The sequence below is a fragment of the Thalassophryne amazonica genome, chromosome 14 (genome assembly GCF_902500255.1).
Source record: "Thalassophryne amazonica chromosome 14, fThaAma1.1, whole genome shotgun sequence".
NCBI lineage: Eukaryota > Metazoa > Chordata > Actinopteri > Batrachoidiformes > Batrachoididae > Thalassophryne > Thalassophryne amazonica.
The window spans coordinates 7865256-7868250 of NC_047116.1; the positions used below are offsets into that span (position 1 = coordinate 7865256).

Sequence of the window (2995 nt, forward strand, 5' to 3'; positions counted from 1 at the left end):
GTGTTGCATCAGGAATGGCACATGGTGAAAAGTTCTTCCAAATATAGATTCAGATCCAAACCACATCTCCTGTGACAAACAGGAGCAGAAAATAACTAAATGGCAAGCAAATAATTTTCATTTTGTAATATTGGTGTTTCTGGGGTGCAGACACATGCTACCAGACTTCAGTGATTTTGGTAAACCAATGATTCTCACAGATATTCATAATGTAGGAGTTCAGGGTGCAGCTGTGTAACAATAAAAAGTAAAGCCATCACTGTGTCATGATTCACACTGTCATTACTTCAGGCCTCCACAGTTTGATGACGTTTACATGTTTGTTGCTCCTGGTGAAGACTTTAATTAGGGCCACAGAGGATGATTCTGGCTCAATAAAAACCAACAGTTTACATTTAGAACTCTGCAGATGAAATGTGTGAATTTCTCTGTCAGGCAGCAGTGAGACAGACAGACTATTATCTTGGTTGTGATACTGGATTTAACAAACACTCACCGATATCAGACCTTTTCATGTACAAACAATGATGAATGAGGAACCAAATGTAACTTATATAACTCTTGGTGGTCATGTTGAATTGCACAAATACAGGTACCTTTACTTTACCATCATGTTTATTGCATATCTTCTAATAATCTGCTGTAATTCTACTATTGTTTGTCTGATCTGCATTCACAAAAACCTCCATGAACCAATGTACATTTTCATTGCAGCTCTGTTGATGAACTCTGTTCTTTTTAGTTCTGCTTTCCACCCAAAGCTTTTATTTGATTTTTTATCTGAGAAACAGATCATTTCATATCCAGGCTGTTTGTTTCAGTCGTTTCTGTTTTATGCTTTAGGAGGTTCTGAGTTTTTCCTCTTAGCAGCCATGGCTTATGACAGGTATGTGTCTATATGTAAACCTCTGAACTATCACACCATCATGAGACAAACAAACATCATTATATTTCTGGTTACAGCTTGGATTGTGCCAGCGTGCCATTTTCTGGTAAATGCCACACTGAGTGTCAACAGAAAACTGTGTAACTTTACTTTGAAAACAGTTTATTGTAATAACATAGTGTTAACACTTCCATGTGAGAGATCAGCAGTAATAACGACATACAACATTTTTGTTTTGCTGAATCTTGAAATTTTCCCTGTGTTGTTTATAATTTTTACATACATAAAGATTCTTAGAATCTGTTCCCAAAGCAGAGCAGATGTGAGGAAAAAAGCTGCAGAGACCTGTTTACCCCACCTGCTGGTGTTAATCACCTTTTCATGTATGATTATATTTTATTTCATTGTGATTCGACTGGAATCACTTATTCCCACAACCATTCATTTAATAATGTCTTTACAAGTTATTGTGTATCATCCTCTCTTTAATCCACTCATATATGGACTCAAAATGAAAGAAATTTCAAAACACCTCAAGAGGCTTTTCTGTCAAAGAAAAAGGAAATAATATATCAACAATTTTAGCTCATGTTTAAAGTCACCTGCAATGATAATATTTATTTTGTCTGAAATAATAATGCATAGATTTAATTTATGTGAATTTATGTCTGCCACATTTTAAAGAAATTTCAAAACACCACAAAGGTTGTTCAGTAAAACCAAACTGAACTAAATAAACAAATTTAATCAATTAACATTTATTTTGTGTTTTGGGATGACGACACAACAGCAGACGCAAATATATTTAAAGGACACCTGCATTGAAATAAATGTGGTCAGATTTCAGAAAGAAATAGCTTCTATGTATTTATAAGACCCTTGTGAATGCAGTAAAGTAAATCTGTAAGAGCAAATTTGTAATTCAGCCGGAGAAATCTTCGTTTAAAAATGACAAATTTGCAGCTAAAATTTAGCCCTCTGTGAAAACAGTTTGTACATCCGGATCATTTCCATGACGTCAGGGACGAGACGACGCGTTCCGGCCTTCAGTCCGATCCCGCATTGAAATTGATTTTCTTACTGTTATACACATCATGGTTTCAACATCAAAAAGTAAGCTGCAATGAATGTGAGATATAGCTCTGCTTGCTCAGATCCGGGGATCAGATCAGCGGCGGCATCGACAGCGGGCGACATTATTCGCCCACGCCTTGCTCTCACTCACTGCCCCCGATGCGCTTACCGATGCGCTTGTTAAATTCCGCCGCAGCACTCACACCTCCGTGTCTGCTGTGCAGCCAGCACCACCTCTCTGTCTACTGAATGGAGTTGCAGCCAACTTGGCACAAGTCCAGAGACTACGCTCGCCGTTTTAATGCAGAGTGCGCTGTGACACCTGTTGCTCGCAAGGACAGACTTCTTGCTGCAAAATCCGCAGCGCCGCACGTCTCGGTAATCGGAGCCGCAGAGCTCCGTGGCCGCTGAGAGAGGTTTATATATTTTTAATGACTTGAATTCTTTGCGGGTCTCGCCTCCGTAGCCCGCGACGGTACACCGGAGGTGAAAGACAGATTTTCAATGTGACACCACTCAATCAAACGAGCGTATGAAAAAGTCCCCCAAAATAATTTTCAAGCACAAATAAAAGAAATGTGTACTCACCAAGCATACCGCAAGACAATATGAAGTTTTAAAAAGTAGATCCTTCCGAATAAGACAAGAAAAAGGTGCAGATGCAAACTGACGTAAATCCACAAATTACAGTTGGCGCGCACAATGCATGCTGGGAGAGTGTCTTCTCCTTGATGTCTCGGCAGCGTCCATGATGAGAGGGACAGTTTTGCGGAGGGCTAAATGTTAGCTGTAAAGTTGTCATTTTCAAATGAAGATTTCTCTGTTGAATGACAGATCTGGGCCTGCAGATTTACTTAACTACATTCAGAAGGATCTTATGTGTAAATATAAGTCATTTTTTGTTCCAAAGATCTGACTGCATTTATTTCAATGCAGGTCTACTTTAACAAAAAATGCATGTACTATACTGACCAAACCAATACCAATACAGGTGCATGTTAAAAAATGTGAAAAAGTTAAATTTTTTTTGTCAGG

The 2995-nt window shown here is 38.6% G+C and overlaps 1 protein-coding gene across 1 annotated transcript; it reads left to right on the forward strand.

Moving 5' to 3' along the window:
- Window positions 1-527: 527 nt before the first annotated feature.
- Window positions 528-1454, forward strand: LOC117525307 (olfactory receptor 6N2-like). Its single transcript, XM_034187139.1, has one exon. It carries the CDS (start codon window positions 528-530, stop codon window positions 1452-1454), a length of 927 nt encoding a protein of 308 aa, XP_034043030.1.
- The last annotated feature ends 1541 nt before the right edge of the window (window positions 1455-2995 follow it).